General features: G+C 38.3%; 1 protein-coding gene across 1 annotated transcript in view; it reads left to right on the top strand.

Annotated features, from left to right (window-relative positions):
- Positions 1 to 25,493, top strand: part of DNAH11 (dynein axonemal heavy chain 11) — a 385,020-nt gene that overhangs the window by 317,045 nt on the left and 42,482 nt on the right. Inside the window, exons 66-68 of the mRNA XM_043462325.1 lie at positions 15,916 to 16,120; positions 17,168 to 17,332; positions 20,046 to 20,186. Of these exons, the coding sequence (XP_043318260.1) occupies positions 15,916 to 16,120; positions 17,168 to 17,332; positions 20,046 to 20,186 (511 nt within the window). The remainder of the gene's footprint in view (positions 1 to 15,915; positions 16,121 to 17,167; positions 17,333 to 20,045; positions 20,187 to 25,493) is intronic.

Genomic DNA, 25,493 nt, shown 5'->3' on the forward strand with positions numbered 1-25,493 from the left:
TCAGTATAGTAACACATTGTCTTTAGAAATTTCTCGCCAGCAATGTGAAAAAGGTTTTGCAATTAAAAAAAAAACAAAAAAACAGTATTTTACTGCAGCCATTCCTGGTAAAGACTTGGATCTGCCTCAGAAGCAAGTCCTTGTTCTAAATTGAATATTGCTACTTTTTCACGGCAATAAAAAAAATAATGGTGATGTTTGTTCATGTACTCAGAATATCTGATCACTAGAGAAATTCATGTAAGTTTTTATGATCCAAGACTGATGGCATTTTCAACAGTAGCAACACTAAATCTTGAGACCAGTGCCAACAGAAGTAAAAGACATTTCCTTAGTTTCTAGACACATTTCTCAGAAATAAGAAATTCACATTGTCGTCTCAGACTTCAGACTCTCATCTTGGCTATTTTGAGATGACGCTGCCTCTTTCAACTCATACAGATTCTGGCTCTCAGGTAAATGTGGGAATTGGGAGAAATATTTCCCAAAGTCTATCACAGAAATCCTGTGAACATTAGCCAAGAAATTATTTTCAAGTATTTTAAATGTAATCCTCCACAACAGTAATGACCTTCCATGACTTGAAGAAATTAAATCTTTTCATCCCCATGATAACTTTTGGCTAGGTTGTGAGTAATCTTTGAGAGAATTTTGATATTCCTGAGTACTGGAATTTAAAAAAAAAACAAAAAACTTATTATATTTTATTGAAGTATAGCTGATTAACAATGTTGTGATAGTTTGTGATAGACTGCAAAAGGACCTGGCCGAACATGCACATGTATCCATTCTCCCCCAAACTCTCCTCTCATCCAGGCTGCCACATAACATTGAACAGAGTTCCATGTGCTATACTGTAGGTCCATGTTGGTGAAGCACCAGCAAGATTGTAGGAGGAGAAAAATCATGTTTACAATCAAACCCCATACCCACCAGAGACGCTCAGAGGGCTCAAACAAACCTTGTGCACACCAGGACCCAGAGGCCCCACAGAGACCGAGCATCTCCTGGGGAGAACTGTGTTTGAGCATCTCCTGGGGAGGGACGGGTCAGCAGTGGACTGCCGCAGGAGCTGGGGCTCTGGGTGCAGCAGACCTGGGTATGGCAAAAGCCCTCTTGGAGGAGGTCGCAGTACCCCACCATAGAGCTGCTAGAACTTACACAGGACAGGGAAACAAACTCTTGGCGGGCAAAAACAGAACCTTGTGTGCACCACGACCCAGAACAAAGGAGCAGTGACCTGACAAAAGACCGATCCAGACTTGCCCGAAAGTGTCCAGGAGTCGCCGCAGTGGCCTGCTGCAGGGCTGGGGGCGCTGCGTGTAGCAGTGCGTGCATGGGACCTTTTGAAGGAGGTCCTCATTATCTTCATTACCTCCACCATAGTTTGTCCCTAGGTAAATAACAGGGAGGGAACACAGTTCCACCCATCAACAGAAAATTGGATTAAAGATTTACTGAACATGGCCCTGCCCATCAGAGCAAGACCCAGTTTCAGCATCAATCAGTCTCTCCCAACAGGAAGCTTCTATAAGCCTCTTACCCTTCTCCTTCAAGAGGGCAGACAGAATGAAAACCACAATCAAAGGAAACTAACCAATCCGATCACATGGACCACAGCCTTGTCCAACTCAAGGAAACTATGAGCCATGCCATGTAGGGCCACCCAAGACGGACGGCTCTGACAAAATGTGGTCCACTGGAGAAGAGAATGGCAAACCACTTAGTATTCTTGCCTTGAGAACTCCATGAACAGTATGAAAAGGCAAAAAGATAGGACACTGAAAGATGAACTCCCCAGGTCAGTAGGTGCCCAATATGCTACTGGAGATCAGTGAAGAAATAACTCCAGAAAGAATGAAGGGATGGAGCCAAAGCAAAAACAACACCCAGTTCTAGATGTGACTGGTGATGGAAGTAAAGTCCAGTGCTGTAAAGAGCAATACTCTGTAGGAACCTGGAATGTTAGGTCCATGAATCAAGGCAAATTGGAAGTGGTCAAACAGGAGTTTGACAAGAGTGAACATTGACATTTTAGGAATCAGTGAGCTAAAATGGACTGGAATGGGTGAATTTAACTCAGATGACCATTATATCTACTACTGTAGGCAAGAATCCCTTAGAAGAAATGGAGTAGCCATCATAGTCAACAAGAGTCTGAAATGCAGTACTTGGATGCAGTCTCAAAAATGACAGAATGAACTCTGTTCATTTTCAACACAAGCCATTCATTATTGCAGTAATCCACGTCTATGCCCTGACCAGTAATGCTGAAGAAGCTGAAGTCGAACGGTCTGTGAAGACCTACAAGACATTTTAGAACTAACTCTCAAAAAAGATGTCCTTTTCATTATAGGGGACTGGAATGCAAAAGTAGGAAGTCAAGAAATACCTGGAGTAACAGGCAGATTTGGCCTTGGAGTACAGAATGAAGCAGGGCAAAGGCTAATAGAGTTTTGCCAAGAGAACCCACTGGTCATAGTAAACACCTTCCTGCAACAACACAAGAGAAGAGTCTACACATGGACATCACCAGATGGTCAACACCGAAATCAGATTGTTTATATTCTTTGTAGCCAAAGATGGAGAAGCTCTATATAGTCAGCAAAAACAAGACCAGAAGCTGATTGTGGCTCAGATCATGAACTCCTTATTGCCAAATACAGGCTTAAAATGAAGAAAGCAGGGAAAACCACTAGACCATTCAGGTGTGACCTAAATCAATCCCTTATGATTACACACTGGAAGTAATAAATAGATTCAAAGGATTAGCTCTGATAGAGTGCCTGAAGAACTAAGGATGGAGGTTTGCGACATTGTACAGGAGGCAGGAATCAAGATCATCCCCAAGGAAAGAAATGTAAAAGGAAAAATGGTTGTCTGAGAAGGCCTTACAAATAGCTGTGAATAGAAGAGAAGTTAAAAAAGCAAAGGAGAAAAGGAAAGGTATACCCATTTGAATGTAGAGTTCAAAAAATAGCAAGGATATATGATAAGAAAGCCTTCCTCAGCGATCAATGCAAAGAAATAGAGGAAAACAATACAATGGCAAAGTCTAGAGATCTCTTCAAGAAAATTAGAGCTACCAAGGGAACATTTCATGCAAAGAAGGACACAATAAAGGGCAGAAATGCTATGGACCTAACAGAAGCAGAACATATTAAGAAGAGGTGGCAAGAATACACAGAACAATACAAAAGAGATCTTCATGGCCCAGATAATCACGCTGGTGTGATCACCAACCTAGAGCCAGACATCCTGGAATGTGAAGTCAAGTGGGCCTTAGGAAGCATCATGACAAACAAAGCCAGTGGAGGTGATGGAATTCCAGTTGAGCTATTTCAAATCCTAAAGGATGATGCTGTGAAAGTGCTGCACTCAATATGCCAGAAAATATGGAAAACTCAGCAGTGGCCACAGGACTGGAAAAGGTCATTTTTCATTCCGGTCCCAAAGAAAGGCAATGCTAATGAATGATCCAACTACTGCACAATTGCACTCATCTCACACGCTAGTAAAGTAATGCCCAAAATTCTCCAAGCCAGGCTTCAACAGTACATGAACCGTGAACTTCCAGATGTTCAAGCTGGATTTAGAAAAGGCAGCAGAACCAGAGATCAAATTGCCTATATCCACTGGATCTTTGAAAAAGCAAGAGAGTTCCAGAAAAATGTCTATTTCTGCTTTATTGGCTGTGCTAAAGCCTTTGACTGTGTGGACCACAACAAACTCTGGACAATTCTTAAAGAGATGGGAATACCAGACCATCTGACCTGACTCTTGAGAAACCTGTATGCAGGTCAGGAAGCAACAGTTAGAACTGGATATGGAACAACAGACTGTTTCCAAACAGGGAAAGGAGTATGTCAGGCTGTATGCTGTCACCCTGCTTATTTAACTTATATGCAGAGTACATCATGAAGAAAGGCTGGGCTGGATGAAGCACAAGCTGGAATCAAGATTACTGGGAGAAATATCAATAACCTCAGATATGCAGATACCACCACTCTTATGGCAGAAAGTGAAGAAGAACTAAAGAGCCCATTGATGAAAGTGAAAGAGGAGAGTGGAAAAGTTGGCTTAAAACTCATCTTTCAAAAAAACTAAGATCATGGCATCTGGTCTCATCACTTTATGTCAAATAGATGAAGAAACAGTGGAAACAGTTACAGACTTTATTTTCGGGGGCTCTAAAATCACTGCAAATAGTGACTTCATCCATGAAATTAAAAGATGCTTGCTTCTTGGAAGAGAAACTATGACCAACCTAGACAGGATATTAAAAATCAGAGACATCACTTTGCCAACAAAGGTCTGTCTAGTCAAAGCTATGGTTTTTCCAGTAGTCATGTATGGATTTGAGAGTTGAACTATAAAGAAAGCTGAGTGCCAAAGAATTGATGCTTTTGAACTGTAGTGTTGGAGAAGACTCTTCAGAATCCCTTGGACTGCAAGGAGATCCAACCAGTCCATGCTAAGGGAAATCAGCCCTAATTATTCATTGGAAGGACTGATGTTGAAGCTGAAACTCCACTACTTTGGCCACCTGATGCGAAGAACTGACTCATTTGAGAAGACCTGATGCTGGGAAAGATTGAGGGCAGGAGGAGAAGGGGACAATAGAGGATGAGATGGTTGGATGGCATCATCAACTCAATGGACATGAGTTTGAGTAAACTGTTGCAGTTGGCGATGGACATGGAGACCTGGCGTGCTGCAGTCCATGGGGTCGCAAAGAATTGGACATGACTGAGCGACTGAACTGACTGACTGACGTTGGTTATCCATTTTAAATATAGTAGTGTGTATATGTTGATCCCAAACTCCCTTACTATCCCTCACCCCATCCTTCGTCCCTGGTAACCATAAGTTTTTTGTCTAAGTCTGTGAGTCTCTTTCTGTTTTGTAAATAAATTCATTTGTATTATTTTTTTTTAGATTCTGCATATAAGGGATAGCATATATTTCTCTTTCTCTGTCTGACTTACTTTACTCAGTATGACACTCTGTAGGTCCATCTATGTTGCTGCAAGTGGCATTATTTTATTCTTTTTAATAGCTGAATAATATTCCATTGTACATATGTACCATGTCTTCTTTGTCCATTCCTCTGTTGATTAACATTTAGGTCGCTTTCATGTCTTGGCTATTGTAAACAGTGGTGCAGTGAACATTAGGGTGTATGTATACTTTTGGACCATGTTTTTCTCCAGATGTATGCCCAGGAGTGGGATTGCAGGGTCATATGGTAGCTCTATTTTTAGTGTTTTAAGGAACCGCCATACTGTTCTGCATAGTAGCTATACCAATATACATTCCCATCAACAGTATAGGGGGATTCCCTTCTCTCCACACCCTTTCCAGCATTTATTGTTTGTGGATTTTTTTTACCATAGCCATTCTGGCTGGTGTGAAGTGATATCTCATTGTTGTTTTGATTTGCATTTCTTTATTAGCCATGTGGAACATCTTTTCATGTGCCTGTTGGCCATCTGTCCTCTTTGGAGAAATGTCCATGTTAAGGTCTCCTGCACAATTTTTTATAGGGTTTTTTTTTGTTTTGGTGATATTAAGCCTCATGAGTTGTTTGTAAATTTTGGAAACTATTCCTTAGTGGTCACATCATTTGCAAATATTTTCTCCCAATCTGTGGGCTGTTTTTTCATTTTGTTTATTGTTTCCTTTGCTGTGCAAAAGTTTTTAAGTTTAATTAGATTCCATTTGTTTATTTCTGTTTTTATTTCCGTTATTTGGGGCGATGGATTGAAAAAGATACTACTGTGATTTATGTCAGAGAGGATTCTACCTATGTTTTCCTCTAGGAGTTTTAATAGTATCCGGTCTCACATTATGGAATAGAAAGTGGCAACCCACTCCAGTATTCTTGCCTGGAAAACTCCATAGACAGAGGAGCCTGGTGGGCTACAGTCCATATGGTTGCAAAGAGTCTGACATGACTGAGTGACTGAGCAGTCTCACATTTAGGTCTTTAATCCATTTTGAGCTTATTTTTGTTTCTGGTGTTAATGAATGATCTAATTTCATGTTTACATGTAGCTGTCTTATTTTTATGCCAGCCTTACACATAGAAAACTAAATTTCTAGTTAATTTGTAGATGATTGTCTTTATTGTACAGTACTTCATCCAGAATTACTTCACTGAGCATTTTGACATACTTCAGTATTTTCTTTTCCTGAAAGCCAGAAAATAGAAAACTTTTCTATAAGTTGAGTGATTTATTTTTAAAATTTTGTAAATTAATTCATTTTATAAAAATATCTCCCAGAAATTATAGCTCTTGGATTCAGGCTGGGCACCTCAATAATCAGAGCTATTCTCCCTAATAAACAAGGATAGTATGTCTAACTGATGATCAGCAGGATATGTCCTCTGAGCTGTGTCTTTATTTTTATTTTTTTGTTAGTGGCCTTTGATTGTTACTGATTCAGTCATATTCTCTTAGTACCCTCTTGTGATTGATGGTTAGACAGGTTGACAGCTGCTGGGGTTACAAGTTGTCACCATCAAACAGAGCAAATTACCCTGTGATGGGATGTAGTTAAGTGAACTTTATTCCAGGAGTCTGGAGACCCAGGTTCCAGTCCCAGCTCTGCCACTAAGCTGTGTAACCTTGGACAAGTCATAAACTAGGTCCATAAAAAGGAGGCAGTTGAATGATCTCTAGGGGCCCTTCTAAAATCACAACTCTGAGTTCTAAAAATCACAAGTCTGATAAGTGAGACAGTGTGGACAGCTCATCCTCTGACCTAGCCTATTAAATTGTGGTGTTTGTACTGGGAAAACTCGTTTTATTTCAGTTTGTGTAATCAGCCTGTGATGTCCAAACCAGCGCTTCTCAGCCGGAGAAAAGAGGGGCAGGAGGAGCTCACACCCTTGGAGGATTGAATGAAACCCCTCTGGCAGCAACTCCAGCACACATTCAGAGAGCCCTGCTCTGCCCGTTTCAGTGTCAAAGACAAGAGTCCTGTTCGCGGGGTCATGAGGCCAGAGGGTGGGTTAAGAACTCCTGCTTTCAGAGAATAGCTGTGAGAGAGAAAAGGTGCAAGGTTCAGGTTACCCTTCCCTCCTGCTGCTGGTTTTCCTTGGCGCTGAAGTTCAAGTGCTTAGAGCTTCCTGCTGTGTTCCAGAAGTTACAACCTCTGGACTCCTGTCTTTACAGAAACAACACAGTGATTGTTTGCTTTTCCCACCCCTCTGGTTAACTCCTTTTTTTTTTTTTTTTGGATCCTTCGATTCGGGAGAGAGCACTAGCAATCTGTTTAATTTTCCCAGATTGGAGATTAACCAAAAATTAACCTAGCAGCAATGATAAAGCCCACTGAGTCATTCTGCAGGTTTTGCCTTTCATAGATCATAAAATACTCCAATTGAGGATAATTTACTATCCCTGGGAAATCTAAACCTATAAAATAATGTTTCAGAGCCAAGTAGAAAACCAGTTTTATAGGCAGACATCCTTCTCTCTGCCACCAGCATAGGAAATTCCCAGATTAACTCTGTTTCTTCACAGAGAAAGTCAGCCCTGTACCTCAAGCGGCTGGATTTCCCCTTCTCAAACTGGGGTGTGTGGGTGCCTCAGGGCATACGTAAGTATGCAAGGGAGGTTTAGAACCATACATAGTTATGTCTGGGCCACCTTACCAAATGTGACTTTAACTGAGATACTTGGTTAAATACATACTTGCCCAGTTAAAAGCTTTTGTCACCTGCACCCAGAAGCAGAATTGTCCAAACCTCATGTTCTGTATCGGCTAGTCTCTCTTTCTCTTGGAAACCCAGAGAGGTAAGCACAGCTAGGTGGAATGACTGATTGGAGAACTTGTAACAGGGTGTTTCTGATGCTCAGATGGGATTAACTGCTGCTGTTTTGAGAGGAGACTACACTGATACCACTGACTGGTAAACCCTCTAGAATGCTGATGGGCAAGCAGCCTATCTTGACGTGGCCCAAGAGCTGAGGATAGTTTTAGGGTTGTATATGATAAAGATGTGTGCGGCTGACCATGCTTGGAACTTAACTTTCTGGCAATTTACAGGAAGAGTTGTCCATCTCCTCTACAGGGATTTCTCCATGAGATCTGAACACCTTTGACTGTTAGATATGTTTGTCATCTTGCTGGGGGCTTGCTTTGATTGTCATGTATCCTTTCCACCCTTACTTCCCGCACAAGCCTCAAAATTAAATTAACTTCGTCCACAGGTTCTAACCCTGCCACAGGAGCTGTCCCATTAGACAACATTAATGAAAATACTGGACTTGATGCATTCAATGTTCATTTAAATTTACATTTTTAAAGTGGAAAAGTATTTGAATTCTTTTTTCACCTTGGGTTATAGGTTAGTGGTTAAAAAAATAAAGTTTATGAGATATGAACCCAAACCCAGTTACAATTCATAACCAAATGAGGAAAAATTCAGTGTGAAATCATGGAAGGTCATGATAAATCTGGCATTTCTCAGAGATACTACAAGGGGAGGAGTGAATTCAAACCAAGATGGAGCAGTAATTGGAAAATTATAAGACAACATACTCAAGGTTTATTTAAAGTATTGGTTTTGTTATTGTGCAAATATAAATGAGTATAAACTTTGGGATCATTTATATGTGAGAACCCCAGGTAATTACTTACACAAAGCCGCCACTCTTGAAATTTCCTTTAAAAGCTGGTCACGGAAGTCTTGAAATCTAGGCCAACAGTAATATAGTGAATTAACAGAAAAACAGAGAATCTCACTAGCAAAGAAAGATTTTCTCCAAGCTATTTGTGAGACCAATTTTGGAAACCTTTGAACAGGAAAACAAGTAATGGGAGAAATTTTGATGATGCTGTCCGTGTAGATATGGTTGAATATGTCTTCAGTCAAAAAGAAGCAGATTGACTAAGAAAGTTGTCCTTATCAATTAAGACCATCCTATAATACACCTTACTATACTAAAAAGTTAAGCATGAACCTCTGGTAAACTATAGTTAGCATGATGACTTACTTTTCAGATTGACAAAAGCAGATGTTGGCGATTGACCTTTTGTTAGATTGTTGTTCATTTTTGTTCTCTTTTGGTAGCACCATTATTGAGGTGTAATTCACGTATCATACAGCTTAATCTTTAAAGTGAATAATTCAATGGTTTTTAGTGTATTCACAGCACTGAGCGGTCATCACTACAGTTTTAGAATTGAAATCCCTTGGCAATCTCTAATCTGATTTTTATCACTATTGATTTGTCTCTTCTGAACATTTCCCATAAATAGAATCATACAGTATGTGGAGTTATGTGATGGCTTATTTTTACTTGATTTTAAGGTTTATCCATGTTGTAGCATGTATCAGTATTTCTTTCCTTTTTATGGCTGAGTAATATTCCATTGTTTGAATATACCACATTTGTTTATCCATCCATGAGTTTATAGATAGTGGGTTGTTTCCATCTCTTGGCAATTATGAATAATGCTGCTGTGAATATTTGTGTAAAAATTCTATGTGGACGTATGCTTCCCATTCCTTGGGACATGTGCCTAGGAGTAGAATTACTGAGTTACGTGGTAACTCTGTGTTTAAGACTGAAAGAAACCGCCGAACTGTTTTCCGGATTGGGGGCACCATTTTACATTTCTACCAACAGTGTATGAGAGTTCTAATGTTTCTATATCCTTGCCAGTTCTTGTTCTTTTTTTTTTTTTTAATTTTTATAACCATCTAGTGGGTGTGAACTCCCACCTCACTGTGGCTTTGATTCACATCTCCCTGATGACTAGTAATGTTGAACATCTTTTCAGGTGCTTATTGGATATTTGTAGATCTTCTTTGGAGCAATAGCTATTCAGATCATTTGCCTCTCTTTTAATGAGGCAGATCTTTGATCTTCACATGAATGAACTGGATAAGTAAAAGAATGAATCAGTACATAAACTTTTATATTCTTATGCTTATTATGAGAAAATAATGTTAGAGAATAGACCATGCTTGTTGGGTAATGGTTATATGCCCAGTGTCTAGTAGACTCTGACATCCTGGCACGGTGTAGATGCTTGTTGAGTGAATGAATGTTGGTTTTAGCATATTTCATGGTAAAAAAAAATTAACTGGAGAAATTATAAAGTCATGATTATGTTAATGAGCATGATATCAACTGGAAGGCATTTGCAAAAGTGTAAACAAATGTATCATTTTTAAGACTTGTATAGCAAGGACTCAGGGCCACTGTGCACATCAGATACACTTGCAGTTACTTGGTTTACTTAAAACAACTGGCTTGTAGTTCATTCATCCCTTGTTGTTCTCAGAGTTTCACTTTTAACAGTCATGTTAATACTCTTTTTAAAAATTATTTGTAAAGGAACGTATGGATTATAAATATATACAGCTTAGAAGAGGGCTGTCACCTAAATCTGTCTTTTTTCCTTCTGGAAAAAAATTAAACAGTGGGAAGTACTAAGGGAAAATAAGCCAAAACTTAATAACATGAATGACTTCACCATTCAACTTAATAAAAAATGGCTCCCAAAGTAGCCTGTTTGAGAGATTTTTCAAGCTTAATTTCTGCTGTAAAGCAAAGTGACTCAGTTTTATATATATGTGCATATGTAATATGTGTGTATATATGTGTGTAATATGTGTGTGTGTGTATATATATATGTAATTTGTGTGTGTGTGTATTTATATATATAGTCCTTTTCATAGTCTTTTCCTTTATCACAAGGTATTGAATATGGTTCCCTGTTCTGTATAGTAGGACCTGTTGCTTATCCATCCTATAATAATAGTTTGCGTCTGCTACCCCCAAACTCCTCATCCTTCCCTCTTCTACTCCCCTCTCCTTCTTGGCCACCACAAGTCTGCTCTCTAGGTCTGTGAGTCTGTGTCTGTTTTATAGATAGGTTTATTTATCACATTTAGAGTCCGCATATAAGTGATATTATGTGGTATTTGTCTTTCTCTTTTTTACTTACTTCACTTAGTATGATAATCTCTAGGTTCATCTGTGTTGCTGCAAATGGCATTATTTTATTCTTTATTATAGCTGAGTAGTATTCCACTGTATGTATGTACCACATCTTTATCCATTTATCTGTCAGTGGACCTTTGGGCTGTTCCCATGTCTTGGCTACTGTGAGTAGTACTTCTGTGAACATAGGGGTTCTGTGTATCTTTTCGAATTACAGTTTTGTCAGGAAACAAACCAAATAGATAAACCATAATGGAAAAGATTATGAAAAAGACTAATATACATACACACATACACACACACAAATGTATAACTGAGCCACTTCACTTTACAGCACAAATTAACACAGCATTGTAAATAAACTAGAGTTCAATAAAATTTTTAAGATGCTTTCACAGTTTTTGGTTAAGTTTCTAAGCTTGAAAAACCTGCCAAACAAACTACTTTGGGAGCCATTTTTTATTAAGTTAAATGATGAAATCATTCATGTCGAGTTTTGGGTTGTTTACAGGAGTGGGATTGCTGGATCATATGATAGTTCTACAGTTTTTGTTTTTGTTTTTTATAGTTTTTGGTTTTCTGAGGAACCTCCATACTATTTTCCATAGTGGCTATACCAACTTGCATTCCCACCAACAGTGTAGGAGGGCTTTTCTACCCACCCTTTCCAGCATTTGTTATTTGTAGACTTTTAACTGATGACCATTCTGACTGGTGTGAGGTGATAACCTCATTGTAGTTTTAATTTGCATTTTCTTAATAATTAGTGATGTTGAACATCTTTTCATGTGCCTGTTGGCTTGGCCATCTGTGTGTCTTCTTTGGAGAAATGTCCACTTAGGTCTTCTGCCCATTTTTCAGTTGGGTTGTTTGGTTTGTTGTTGTTGAGTTATATGAGCTGTTTGTACATTTTGGAGAGTTAAGCCCTTGACTGTTGAATCACTTGTAAATATTTTCTCTCATCCTTTGGTTGTCTTTTCATTTTTGTTGTTGTTTTTATGATTTCCTTTGCTGTGCAAAAATGTGTGAGTTTGATTAGGTCCCATTTGTTTATTTTTCTTTTTATTTCTGTTGCCTTGGGAGACTGACCTAAGAAAACATTGCCACAATTTATGTCAGAGAATGTTTTGCCTATGTTCTCTTCTAGGAGTTTCATGGTGTCATACCTTATATTTAAGTCTTTAAGCCATTCTGAGTTTATTCGTGTGTATGGCAAGAGGATGTGTTTTAACTTGATTGGTTTACGTGCAGCCATCCATCTTTCCCAACACCATTTGTTTCAGAGAATGTCTTTTGCCCATTGTCTATTCTTGTATCCTTTGTCCTTATATTAATTGTCCTTAGATGTATGGCAACCTGTGAAAGTTTTTGTTGAAATACAATATCACTACAATGGGAAAAAAAGTTGAGAATTGAATGGAGACAGTATGTTATGAATCTGACCAATCATTTGAGATTCTTAGCTGTAGTGATTAAAACTTAGTGACTGGGTGACTTATTGATTAATGCTTTAGTGATTTAAGAAAACTGATTATTAACTAATCTCACCCGCTTAAATTATGTTATAAAAATTTCCATAGTCAAGAGTGGCCAGGGAATTAGGGGCCTTCTCCTCACCATATGACTTCATCTCAGAGCAAGACAGTTACGAAATATCCATCAATAGCAGCCCAAAATATTACCACATTGGGGCATCTGAGTATCTCTACTCAAGTTTAAAAAGTTCTTGCAAATATTGTGACATTTTAGTAAGGAGGATTCAGCATTGCCTAAATTCTGAACTTATACAGTGTCTTTCTCTCTCTTTTTCTTTTGTAGTAGAGCCCCAAGTGTGGTTTTTTTAAATTTATTTATTTTAAGTGGAGGATATTTACTTTACAGTATTGTAATGGTTTTTGCCATGTACATCAACATGAATCAGCCACAGGTATATATGTGTCCTCACCCCCTTGAACTCCCCTCCCATCTCCCTCCCCACCCCATGCCTCCAGGTTTTCACAGAGCACTGGCTTTGGGTCCCTGTGTCATACATCAAACTCCCACTGGCTGTCTTTTCCATATGGTAATGTGTATGTTTCAATGCTATTCTCTCCAATCATCCCACCCTCTCATCCTCCCACTGTGTCCAAAACCTGTTTTTTATGTCTGTGTCTTCTCTGCTGCTCTGCACATAGGATCATCAGTACCATCTTTCTAGATTCCATATATGTGTGTTAATGTACAATATTTGTCTTTCTCTTTCTGACTGACTTCACTCTGTAGAATAGGCTCTAGGTTCATCCACCTCATTATAACTGACTCAAATGTGTTCCTTTTTATAGCTGAGTAATATTCCATCCTGTGTATGTAGCACAACTTGCTTATCCATTCATCTGCTGATGGACATCTAGGTTATTCCATGTTCTAACTACTGTAAATAGTGCTGCGGTGAACACGGGGATACATGTGTTTCTTTCAATCCTGGTTTTGGGGTCTATGCCAAGTAGTGGGATTGCTGGATCATACAGTAGTTTTATTCCTAGTTTTTTAAGGAATCTCCATACTGTTCTCCATGGTGGTTGTATCAGTTTGTATTGGAAAACTGGATGAATTCAAAAAAGAAGACAGTGTATATTCTATGGTGTCTTTCTTTTGAATTCATCTGGTTTTCCAAAGTTGATAAAGTTAAGGAAGTTTAACACCTCACCCAGAAGTCAGTGAGATGAGCATTCATTTTTCTCCTCATAATTACTTAAAACATTATATTTAAATTAAAAACAATGTGGACTTTGGGTAACATTCTTATCATCATCATGATGATACCTCTCTAATGAAAATATACAATAAATAGGGAAGAACTCATAATTTCAGTAAGTAGTTAAAGTAGGAGACTGAGAAGATGCTCCTTGCTTCAGCCATGCTTGTAGCTTCTTGGAGGAATTTCACTTCTCCAAAGTTCAGGCCACTTTGATGGAAAAATTTGAGAGTTTCTAGCATTCATGGGTTCTGTCTGCCTGGTGCATGAGTAAGAAAAACTCACCTTTTGCTGCAGCCTCAGAGCAGGGTCCTGGCAGGAGAAAGACCACAAAGTAGGCTGGAATTGTTTGATAGAATTCACAGAGTGACTGTTTTACAAGAAGAATTTGAAGAGCAAAGGGTAAAGGGAACTCAGTGGAGCTGCTGAGGATACAAAGGATTTGCAGCAGCGGGAAGCCATTACTGCCTCCGGGCCTGAAGGTGTTCCTAGCTGCTCTGAGCAGAGCTGTGGATCTCAAGGCACATATAGCCCCGAGATGAGCTGTGGATTGCAGCACATAGCCCTCACGCCACTCTCCCCCAAGCCACCCCCCTACCCCCCCAACAAGTGCAACCTGGAAGCAATGAAGGTCCGCCAGACCCCTCTCTCCTGTGCTGCTCTCTCCTGCCAGCGCGTCCAATGGCCTAGCGCACTCAGAACCCACAGGGCAAGGGAACGCAGGGAGAATTCCTTAGAAATTAGATGCCAGCATCTGAGGTAGAGAAAAATCAGGCTCTGCCCTCACGGGGTGACTGCATTCATTCAGAGCTTTGCTTGCAATTACAGAAACCACCTCCATCGGGCTGAAGCAAAACAGAGACTGTTACGAGGCTGCAGGGTGCCATGGCAACTGAGGTGAAGATGCAGCCAGACTTCAGGAAAGGAGGGACCTAGAAGCCCATGAAACCCAGAACATGCTCCTTTGTGTCACTCTTTGATCTGAACATGGGTTTCAGTGTTCAGATACTGGGAAACCAGTATCCTGTCCTGTACTGGGAAACCAGGACAGTCTTTCTTTGCTGCTTGGTTCACCAGCAGGACAGAGGGACGTCAGCACGAGCTTAGAGGTTCCAGTTCCAACTCTCCCTTCTCTCTGTCCCAGTCCTGAATCCCAGGAAAGTTTACTCTGGTTGGAACAGCTCAGATTAAGTACCTACTCCTGGGCCCTGTGGCCAGAGGAACAGGGACACAAAACCAGAAGTGTGCTTGCTGTCAGCACACCCCGTGTGAGATGGAGCTTAGAAGAATGCTGTCCATGCATCGCATGCAACAGGCTTCTTAAATTTTACTTCAGAGCCAGAGCCCAAAGTACCAAGACTGAGTAAAGTGCCAGGGGAATTTTTCTCTCTTTCTTTATTGGAAAATATTTTTGCTACCGTTACTCATAGTCACATGATGGGCCTTGGAAAAAAGAATCCCTTCTGCATCATTTAAAGTGCATGGCTTAAACTAAGCATGTATAAGGACAAGAATATGCGTATTTTTCATATGTATAAATTTTAAGTATGTAGATATACATATATACACACACACACATATATATATATAAAAGTGAAAGTGTTAGTCCCTCAGTTGTGTCCAACTCTTTGTAAACCCACAGACTGTAGTCCACCAGACTCCTCTGTCCATGGAATTCTCCAGGCAAGAATACTGGAGTAGGTTTCCATTGCCTTGTCCAGGGGATCTTCCCAACCCAAGGATCAAACCCAGGTCTCCTGTATTGCAGGCAAGCTCTTTACCATCTCAGCCACCAGGGAAGCTAAAACTTAAAGGCTGGGCTCATCAGAGATACTTAAAAACACATGTATAAGAGCATACATACTCATTTTATCCTTAAAGAATATTAATCTTAATCTTTAATATAAGGTTAATCATAGATAGCATAATAATAGAAGCTTGCATTTGTTGTTATAGGTTCTTTATCTGATTTATTGTGTTTCATTGTTACAATGACACTGTGAAGTGAGTACGACCATTATCACCATTTTACGTGTAAGGAGACTTAATCATATAGAGGTTTAGTGGATAATTCTTACTCCTCTTATACTTTAGGGAAATGTAGACTAAACAAAAAATCGTGACTCACCGAAAGAATACAGGAATGGAATGACACCTTAGTATTAGCCATGGTTCACGGGAGTCTCCTGAATGTCTGTGTTACGCCTCCTTTAGGTATATCAAGATTGGAGATCAAGAATGTGAATTTAACTGCAACTTTCGTCTTATCCTTCACACAAAACTGGTAAATCCTCACTATAAGCCAGAACTGCAGGCTCAGACAACCCTCCTCAATTTCACAGTCACAGAAGATGGTCTGGAAGCCCAGCTGTTGGCAGAGGTTGTCAATATGGAAAGGCCAGACTTGGAGAAACTTAAGGTAAAAATTATGAAATTATCCCTCAGCACTTATTCAGTACCTTCTTTGCACAAATGATAGTGCCAGACACAGGAGTATAAGATGGGATGCCTGCCTTCCAGGATCTCGCAATCTAATTAAGAAAAATGAGAATGTATGTGAACAGTTAAGTAGCAACTCAAGATACTTCTGATTAAGGAAGTAGTCGGGATTGTGCCCGAGGAGATGGACTCGTTGTGGGTCTTGTTTGATGCAGGTGACTCTGGCAAGCACAGAGTTGGAATCATGGAAGCAGGGCTGGAGAAACAGATAAGAACAGAGGGTAGAGAGGCATCTGCCCTGGGCTTCCTCTCCTAAGAGATCCCCAAACACTGAGCCCTCAGAAGTTTTTAACTCTCAAGTTCTGCCCCCGGGAATTAGCCAATTACTACTTACATGTTCCTGAGAAGCTGTGACTGTATTCACCCATCTCTGTAGTTTTCAGCATGGCGATTGCCCTGTGACCTCAGTTCTCTGACAGATACAAGAAGGGCTGTGATGTTTAGCTTTTATCCTGTTATGAGGATGGAAATAATGCCTTCTCTCTTTAGATGTAAATCAGAAACCAGAAGTTTCTTCCTCTGGGTTCATAATGTTCCATGATTATGATGTATGGTCACGTTCTGGACCCTGGAGTGCAATCAGCTCTTACCATGCCTTCGAATTTAAAGTTTAAATGCATCGCAAACAAATAATACAAACAAGCAAGAAAATACAAATATTTACAATTCTGTACCTTAGCAGGTGGTGGAGGAGGCAGAGATGTTTGGCATACAAAAATGCATTATATTTCTATGAGATGCCAAAATTTCATGTGCAATTAGCCCTTGATTATCTCCATCTAGATTAAAAAGTAATTTATACCTGACTTTAATTGGGAAAATTTCTGGGCATATTTAACTATGTGTATTGCTTTTAAAGAATTTTTAAAGATTATGATTAGTACAATTGTAGTGTTAAGTGTTTTATTTTATATGAAATAATATGAATTTATTCACTGTCTCTCACCTTTTGTTTGGTTTGCATTAGCTGGTTCTGACAAAGCACCAAAATGACTTTAAGATAGAGCTGAAGTACCTGGAGGACGACCTCCTCCTGCGTCTCTCTGCGGCAGAAGGGAGCTTTCTAGACGACACCAAACTGGTAGAGAGACTAGAGAGGGCAAAGGCCACCGCAGCCGAGATAGAGCGCAAGGTAGGAAAAGGCAGGCGCTGCCGGGACGGTTGTTTTTTTTTTTTAACTTTTTATCATGGAGTACAGTTGATTAAGAGTGTTGCGTTTGTTTCAGGTGTTCAACAAAGTGATTCATTTATACATAGACGTGTATCTCTTCTTTTCCCAATGAGGTTTTTTTTTACAGTATATTGAGCAGCGTGCTGCTATACAGTAGGTCCTTGTTGACTCTCCATTTTAAATACAGCAGTGTGTACCTGTGTGTCGCAAGCTCCCTAACTATCCCTCCCTGACCTCCCCTCCCCCACCAACCTTAAGTTCATTCTCTAAGTCTGTGAGTCTGTTTCTGTTTTGTAAATAAGTTCGTTTGTATCACTGGTTTTAAGATCCCACATGTAAGCAATATCATAGGACTTCTCTCCCTCTGGCTTCACTCGGTATGACAACCTCTGGGTCCGTCCATGTTGCTGTGAATGTCACTATTTCATTCTTTTTTCATGGCTGAGTAATAGTCCATCATATGTGTGTACATCTTCTTCATCCATTCTTCTGTCGAACAATTAGGTTCTTCCAAGTCTTGGCTGTTGTAAATAGTGCTTCAATGCTTGTTGGACTTCTGGAGGGCTTATTCTATTTGAATGAAGTGCCTGGGGAGAAGTGTAATCCCACTTGGCCATTTCTCTAAGAGGACTGACTATGGAATTCAGGCCTTTTCATAAACTGCCCTTAAAAAGTGAACTCTGTGCATTTCTGAATGCAGATAGAGATGATTGAACTTATGCTTCTCCTAATTCAACAAAGATTCAGTTGTTCATAGTAGACTCTGCCAGGCTGTTATTTTTTCCTGAGTGACTAAATTTGAAGGAAATCGGGCCCTGCTGGCTAATGTAGTCTAAAATATTAAAAGGTTTAGTCTTCAGCTTTAGCAAACTGACACCCTACAGTCTCACTACAGGCTTCCTGGTCTGTTGTATATCTTACAGAAATCCTTAGAGCTTAAATTTCGTTTATAGGCCTTCAGTGCTGGGAAACTGAGCAAAGGATGGTCTCCCACTGCACTCAAATGCATTATTTCCCCAGGAAAGTGACGTTTCCTAAAAGCTAGAAAAAAAATGTTCACTTAGTAGACTTCCTGCTGAACGTCCAACATGTGTCCTAATATGCCTTGTGCATGCACGTTGGACTTTCACACATGGCCACTAGTCTTTAAAACGCTGACGTTTCGAAATGAGAGGAACCCTTATTTGCTTTCTGGAGTATCCTCATTACTAAGTAATCTATTAATTACCCAGCTAACACTGTGTTACCACACATCTAATATATTTGTCTTAGTTTAAGCAAGGAAATGGAATCCCAAATTACTCTTTCCTTTTAAGTAAGTGATTTCTAGGTAGCTCCTAAAATGGTAAAGATTAAGGCAATTAAGTAAATTAGGTCTTAGCTTTGAAGTTAACTTCTAATTGTGTCTTAAAATATCTCTGCTATCTTCCTAACATTTTTCCATATAGGAGCTTCCTTTGCTCTACATTAAAAAAATTTTTTTAATATTTCTATTGGGGTGTAATTGGTTTACAAAGTTGTATTAGTTTCAGGCATACAGCAAAGTGAATATGTGATACAAATACATATATCCACTTTTTTAGATTCTTTTCCCATATAAGCCATCACAGAATATTGAGTACAGTTCCCTGTACTATGCAGTAGGTCCTTATTAGGTATCTGTTTTATTGATAGTAGTATGTATATATTAATCCCAATCTCCCAAGTTACCCTCCCTTCCACTTACCCCTGAGTAACCATTTGAAGTACATACCAATATGTGCCTCCTGCAAGTACACCATCAAAAAGCTAAATGAATTGTTAGACAGGACTATTTACAGTTACCCTCTTAGACAAAGGTCTGGGTGTTCCAAACACAATGATTTAAATATTATCCTGTCAGAGGTCCTGCTTTGTGCAGTAATTTACACTACTGGTTTCTGCTCTACATTTTCTTCTGTCCTTTTATAGACAAGTATGATGAATTAAGTTTGTAAACAAAGGTTGGACAAATATTGTACCTTATAAAGCTCTAGGACCAACAGCAGTCCTAGATAGAAGAAACTGTGTCTTGAATAAAAACGAATATGTTGGCTGATGATGGTCTGTGTGTTTAATTACCTCTCTGAATGTACCCAGAGGCTAATATCGTACAAAGATAAACTAAATGGAAATATATGAGCATATGGATGATCTGGTGCAAAGTCAGAATTAGGCAGTCATGAGAGTCTTCCTATAAAGGCTTTTTAGTAAGCTTGGTTATTGGATATTTTATTGACCTTGGCTGCATTTGGATACCTTGTTGACTAATAAAGATATTGGCATTGAATTGACCCAGCAGATTTTTAAGAGCTATCCCTGAGAGGTGATACAGCTGGGTTATTAACCCCTGAAAAAGAGAGGGGAGGCAGGAAGGTGACATTACTCGGAATAAATTCTGTAGAACCAGAAACAATCAGGTTTGTTTAATCTGTAACCATAACACAGCTGGAGTTACATCCATTTTCATTTAAAACTCAGTTTACAAAAAGATTATTTTAAAATATGAATGTTATGCTTTTAGAAAAGACCAAGCGTAGAGATGCCATACGTGTTACCTACTTCAGTACTACTGGTTTCTCATTTCAGATATGTCCCTCCCATCACGTAGAGACTATGAAGAGTAAGTTACGTATGTTGTTTGCTCCCACCATAGGTGATTGAAGCTAAAGAAAATGAAAGAAAAATCAACGAGGCCCGAGAATGTTACAGACCAGTGGCAGCAAGAGCCTCTCTTCTATATTTTGTGATTAATGACCTCAGAAAAATCAACCCCATCTATCAATTCTCTTTGAAGGTAATGATGAATATGCTAAGAAAAATTTAGACTTTAGAAGTTCAGCTTGCTTCTGAAAGTTTAGAATTTTTTTTAAGCAGTGTAGTGCATCCAGTAAGGAGTCTCAAGGATCTAGCTAGCAAAATAAAAATAAGGTGAAAGAAATCTTCACTTTCTCAGTAACTTTCATTTTTAATTTTCAATAGGGCTTTGAAATAATTAACTTATGTGACATCAAAGCACACTGTTTACATTCTTCAATAGGATCTTTATATATATATATGTATATATATATATATATAAAGAATCTTTATATATATATATACACACACACACAGACACATAAAGGGAATTCTCCTGGAGGCTCCTTTCCTTTTTTTGTGAAAGTGTACATGTTATGAAAAAGATTTCCCTTTTTATTTTGGTACAGAGGGGAAAAAAGTGGGAATAACTGTTGATTAAGCCAGTGTTTCATGCAAGGCACTTCCTTTCTTTGGTTCATTCTTACGCCTAAAACATCTCAATAAAATATGTTATTTTATCCCTATTTAAAAAAAACTAATATGTTCAGATTTTAAATTGGCGAAGAAGTCACATTTCATAATCTTAAGAGTCAGAATTTGAGCCCATGACTGATTCTGAACCCAGTGGTCTTTACTTTGGACCGTTCTGCCTCTGGGCAGTATCCATTCATTCCATCTTTCAGTTTTTAAACAAATAGCTATTGTGATCAGTCATAATGCCAGATGTTGTGCTGGTTGCTGAGTGTACAGTTTGGAAAACACAGATAAGAGTGGAGATATATAGATTTGTGTGTGTACAAAAGTGACAAGTACAACGAGAGAGAACAGTAGAGATGGAGAGGCTGCTTTACTGAGGGCTCGGGAAGACCTCTCAGAGGTTATATAGTGTTTGGAGAATATAACAGATATAGGAGACAGGAAAGAGTTTTCAAGATTCCAGGTGAGTGAATCTGTGCTTGCTTCGGCAGCACATATACCAGGTGAATGAATCTAAGTGGTTGGGGGGTAATGAGTGAGGAAGAAGGTGGTGAGACATGAGTCCTGAGAGCTGGGAGTGTCTGGATCACATGAGGTCTATACTGGGGACTTTGGATTATAGTCTGTGGACAAAGAGAGGCCATTGAAAGGCTGTAGGCAGGATGACTCATGTGATGGCAAAAGACTCAAACAGAAGTGTATAGACTTACAATTTGAAGCTATAACAGTCAGCTCTTGGAGATGGATTGGATACTAGCAATAATAAAGAGAAAGGATCAAGAATAACTAGCAGATGTCTAGTAATATGGAACAAGTAAAGAAATTCTGAGAAGCACAGGGGGCTTGGATTCCCTGCAGTGTGAAAGGGGAAAATTAATACGGGCCCAGGCCTACCCAGACACCAAAAATAGACTATGGTATTACAAGGAAAGAAAGCTACAGAGCAGCCCCTATGAGAAACAGTGTTGAAAACTACTAAAAAAGAGATTGGCAAATTGCATCCAGCCACATATAAAAAGCATAATTTGTTATGCTCAATTGGAATTCATGCCAGGAGTGCAAGTTGGTTAAACATTAAACATCACACAATGTAATTCTTCATATTAATAAAATAAAAATAAGAAAAAGCCTATAATTTCAGTAGATGCAAAGAACTTGACAAATTAAAACATCTGGTTAAAAAAAAACTTCTGAGCAAACTGGGATAAAATGGTCACTTTATCATACTCTGTGTGCTGAAGGGCATCTATGAAGATTTTCAGCTAATGTTAATGTTGAGAAATTGAATGCTTTCCTCTAAGATCAAGAACAAAACAAGAATGTCTTAATACTTCTATTCAATATTGCACTGGAGGTTATAGCCAGTGCAACAATACAAAAAAAAAAAAGAGAGAAGAAATGCTATCTTTTTTCCACAGATACTTTCACAAGAAGCTACTAGGATTAAGAAGTGAGTTTTTAGCAAGATCACAGGATATGAAGTCAATATACAAAATTCATTATATTTCTATATATGAGGAATAAACATTTAGAAAATAAAATTAATAAATACTATTTACAGTAGATTCCAAAATTCTGAAACTCTTAGGGTTAATTTTAACAAAACAGATACTACATCTGCATACTGAAGGCTATAAAATATTATTGAGAAAATTAAAGAGGTTCAACTAAATGGAGAAAAAGACCATGTTTATGACTCAGAACAATCAGTATTATTAAGACTTTAGTTCTATCTAAATTAATCTAAAGATTTAATTCAGTCTCAGTGAAAATCCCAGAAGGGCTTTTTTTTTTTTTGGTAGAAATTGGCTAACAGATTCTAAAATTTATGTAGAAATGCCAAGGATTTAAAAACAACTAATTTTGAAAAACAAAAACAAATTTGGAAGACTTACAGTATATGATTTCAAGACTTACTACACTGATTGACCTAAATAAAAATACACTGATCAATGAAACAGAACAAAGAGTCCAGAAGCAGACCCATAAATGTATGGTCAACTGATTCTCGGAAGTGAGTGTTAAGACAACTCACTGAGGGAGAGAATCGTTTTTGCAACAAATGGTGCTGGGACAACTGGATGTCCACATGGAATAAGATGAACCTTAGCTACTATATCACTCCATATAAAATGAGTTCAAAATGAATAACCTAAGCTGTAAAATTTCCCAGAGAACAGTAGAAAGTCTTTGGGTTTTGGTTTAGGCAAAGATTTATCCTTAGAGTATAAGAGAAATAAAAATTTCTTAGAGTATAAGAGAAAAAAGTTAGCCACTTCAAAAGACATTAAGAAAATGAAAAACCAAGCCATAGACCAGTAAAGGTTATTTCCAATACATAAATTCCACAAAGAACTCATATCAGAATATACAACTCAATAGTTAACTCAATTTAAAAAATGGAGGAAAGGCTTGGACTTGTCTGCTAAGATATATATTACCCATAAGCACATTTTTAAGATGCTCAACAGTCATCAGAGAAATGCAGAGTAAAAGCAGAATGAGATATTACTGTATACCCAATAGAAAGGCTAAAGTTGTACAAGACTGTCATTAACGTAAGTGTTAGCACCGATGTGGTACTACACCTCTCTCACTTTGCCAGTGGGGATGCAAAGTGCTGAAACTATTTTAGAAAACAGTTTCGCAGTTTCTCATAAAGTTACAAAATGATCTAAATGTTTACTCTAGGTCTTTACCCAAAGGGAATGAAGTTGAAAACAAAGCACTAGACGTACACATCTAAAATGAATCTGCCATGAGACAAATAGCTGAGCAGTGGGCAGGGATGGGGGTGGATAATGGTGGGAACGGACTGCAGAGAGGCTCCTGAGAACTTTTTAGGGTGACATGAATAGAAAGGTTCTACATTTTGATTGCAGTGACTGTTTACTGAAGTCTATACATTTATCACTACTCATTGAGCTTTTTATTTAATGGGTGCATTTTATTGTTTATAAATCAAAAAATGATTTTAAAATGTAAATAGCAAATAAGTACTTTGTGAATACCTTCTTACCCATATTTACTGTCAGTCTTCATAGGGTTTTACTTTCTCTCAAGTATATTAGTCCTTGTCCACCAGTCAAAAAAATTTGATATTTTTTATATCTATTTATAGATATATAGATTTGGATTATAGATGTATAGAGTTGGATATGTTTAGCTATATATTTAAATATCTATAGATATATGTAAAAATCTATACAGTCCCATTGCTACCAAGACATATGAGTTAAAACAAATATTGAGTGATTTTTAAAAGAATTAGATAATCAAAGGGGATCCCAAAAGTACATGGGTGAAATAACAAAAACAAAAAAATAACCTGTTAGAAATTGGGCAAAGGACTTGAAGAGACATTTCTCCAAAGGAGACATGACCAATAAGACATGACCAATGACTAATAAGCATTTGAAAAGATGTTCAACATCACTAATGTTTAGAAAAATGCAAATCAAAAATCACAATGAGATACCATTTCATATCTATTAGGATAGCTACAATATTTCAGAAAAAAAAAAAACAGAAAATAACAAGTGTTGGCAATGATCTGGAGAAATTGTAACCCTTGTGCACTATTGGAAGGGTTGTAAAACACTGCAGTTACTTTGGAAAACAATATGACAGTTGTTTTAAAAGTTGCCATGTGATTCAGCAATTCCACTTCTGAACATATACCCAAAAGAATTACAAGGTGATCTCAAAGAGACATTTGTACACCCATGTTCATAGCACTGTTCATAATAGACCCAAATGTCCATCACTGGATGAAAGCCAGCTTGAAACTCAACATTTAAAAAACTGAGATCACGGCAGCCGGTCCCATCACTTCATGGCAGATAGAAGTGAGAAAAGTGGTAACAGTGACAGATTTATTTTCTTGGGCTCCAGAATCACTGCAGACAGAGACTGCAGCCATGAAATTAAAAGATGCTTGCTTTTCAGAAAGAAAACTATGACAAACCTAGACATCATATTAAAAAGCAGAGATATCACTTTGCTGACAGAAGTCAAAGCTATAGCTTTTCCAGGAATCATGTACAGCTGTGAGAATTGGACCATAAAGAAGGCTGAGTGCTGAAGAATTGATGCTTTTAAATTGTGATTCTTAAGCATCCTTTGGACTGCAAGGAGATCAAACCAGTCAATCGTAAAGGAAGTCAGTCCTGAATATTCATTCATTGCTAAAGCTGAAGCTCCAGTACTTTGGCCACCTGATGTGAAGAGCCAACTCATTGGAAAAGACCCTGATGCTGGGAAAGATTGAAGGCAGAAGAAGGGGGCAGCAGAGGATAAGGTGATTAGATAGCATCACTGACTCAATGGACATAAATTTGAGCAAACTCCAGGAGATAGTGGAGAACAGAGGAGCCTGGCATACCATGGGGTCACAGAGTCAGACAGGACTTAGTGACTGAACAACCACAGTAAATATGTACACACAGTGGAATATTATTTAGCCTTAAAAAGGAAGGAAATTCTGACATATGCCACAACATAGATAAGCCTTGATGACATTATACTGAGTGAAACAAGCTTGTCACAGTAAGACAAATACTATATAATTCCACTATAGGAAGTACCTAGAGCAGTTAAACTTGTAGAAACAGAATGTAGAATAGTGGTTGTCAAGGAATAGGGAGTTATTGATATAATTAAATGAGTTTTTTAAGTGAGTTATTGTCTAACAGTGTTTCAGTTGTTCAAGAAGAAAACAGTTTGTGAATATACTTCATGCTACTTAAAACTAGTAAGATGGTAAATTTTACCCTTTGTGTATTTTACCAAAAAAAAAAAAAAAAAAATATATATATATATATATATA

The sequence above is a fragment of the Cervus canadensis genome, chromosome 3, assembly GCF_019320065.1.
Source record: "Cervus canadensis isolate Bull #8, Minnesota chromosome 3, ASM1932006v1, whole genome shotgun sequence".
Lineage (NCBI taxonomy): Eukaryota > Metazoa > Chordata > Mammalia > Artiodactyla > Cervidae > Cervus > Cervus canadensis.